The sequence below is a fragment of the Bactrocera tryoni genome, chromosome 4 (assembly GCF_016617805.1).
Source record: "Bactrocera tryoni isolate S06 chromosome 4, CSIRO_BtryS06_freeze2, whole genome shotgun sequence".
NCBI classification, from domain to species: domain Eukaryota; kingdom Metazoa; phylum Arthropoda; class Insecta; order Diptera; family Tephritidae; genus Bactrocera; species Bactrocera tryoni.
In genome coordinates this window covers 26,654,247-26,655,587 of record NC_052502.1, presented here as the reverse complement: position 1 = coordinate 26,655,587, position 1,341 = coordinate 26,654,247, and the positions used below count along the sequence as shown (strand labels likewise).

At 39.6% G+C, this 1,341-nt stretch overlaps 1 protein-coding gene across 1 annotated transcript; it reads right to left on the bottom strand.

The window, feature by feature from the left end:
- Positions 1-236: 236 nt before the first annotated feature.
- LOC120775980 lies at positions 237-1,114 on the bottom strand. Its single transcript, XM_040106402.1, has 2 exons — positions 1,057-1,114; positions 237-991 (listed from the first exon to the last, which is right to left on the bottom strand). Exons 1-2 carry the CDS (start codon positions 1,063-1,065, stop codon positions 275-277), a joined length of 726 nt encoding a protein of 241 aa, XP_039962336.1. The 5' UTR covers positions 1,066-1,114; the 3' UTR covers positions 237-274.
- Between the last annotated feature and the right edge of the window lie 227 nt (positions 1,115-1,341).

Here is a 1,341-nt window from a genome sequence, read left to right as displayed (position 1 = left end):
GCAGTTTTCTATAACAAACGGCAAGCCCCTTGTTATAAGCATAAGCAAAAAGAAAACACTTCTTCGAGCCATTAAATCTAAGACAACGTGATTAGAGTTTGCTTTATGCTAAATATAAACTCGGATTTGATTTGTCTTAATAAATGTGGAACTTTTCGTTAATTAAATACGAGTACACAGTTATTTTATTATTATCAACTATTATTATTATTGTTTTTAACACCATCAATTCTACAAATTTCTGCTTTTAAACTTAACTTAACATAAAACTCTTTCAGCCAGAATTATTTGAGCTCCACGAAGTAGAACTGGCATGAGCAAAAGCCCCACCATGTCCGTTATTTTGACCATAGTTACCATTTTGCTGACTCCAAGCGGACGAAGCAGATTGCGCTACTGCAGCTGCACCCAAAGGTGAATATGCATTGTACTGATCACCTTCAATCCAAACAGGGCCAGCAGGAACGGGTGGTACAGCTCCAAATGTGTCAACACCACCACCATGAGTTACTGTCAATTGTTGTGCTCCACTTGCAGCTTGCGCGTTCTCTCCATGGTGCCATAATGTAGATGAGCTATGACTGGCGGCCGTGGAAGCTGCAGCGGCATTCTCAACTTGTGCATAATGGTTATTGGCGTAATTCAAAACTGGAGCTGGACGTTTATCACTTCTAAAATTATGCGTTCTTACACCGTTAGCATTCATGAAATGATTCATGCGGCCAGGAGCATATTCTTGAGAATTGTAGACATTGCCAGCGCTTGAAACAGCCGAAGACTCGCCGTGCAATTGTAGCGACGGATTATATGCCTCTGCGTAGACATTTGGCATTGGGGCCATGGCCATCGGCTGCACGGTGTGTATGCCGCCACAGGGTCCGCAATCCGTGTTGACACCGAACATACGGTTTTTTATTTTACTATACAGCTCTTTGCTCTTCAGCAAAGGACTGGCCCATGCCATCAATAGGCTAAAGGAAAATATAAGGAGCTGTAAGCAAAAATATTTATTTTAAGTAAAAATGTATTTACATATTATATGTTAAAAAATCTTACCACGCGCATTTTGTTGAGAAGTTGTTGAAGAATGACGAGTTGTTTACTTCTACGCGAGTCAAAGGTTGATTTATGCTTAAGGTCGTCGATGCCTGTTGCAAGGCTTTTATACTACACATTTGAGGACAGGTAGATATTATTCGATATAATGGAAGGGTGTACAAAGATTCGAAAATAATAATTACAAGGATTTTCTCATCTGTAGACGTGCAGCTGAGAGAGTAGACTATATTTTACCAGTATGTTTATTATGCTCTCATACCAGCATAAATATATTCATGTATA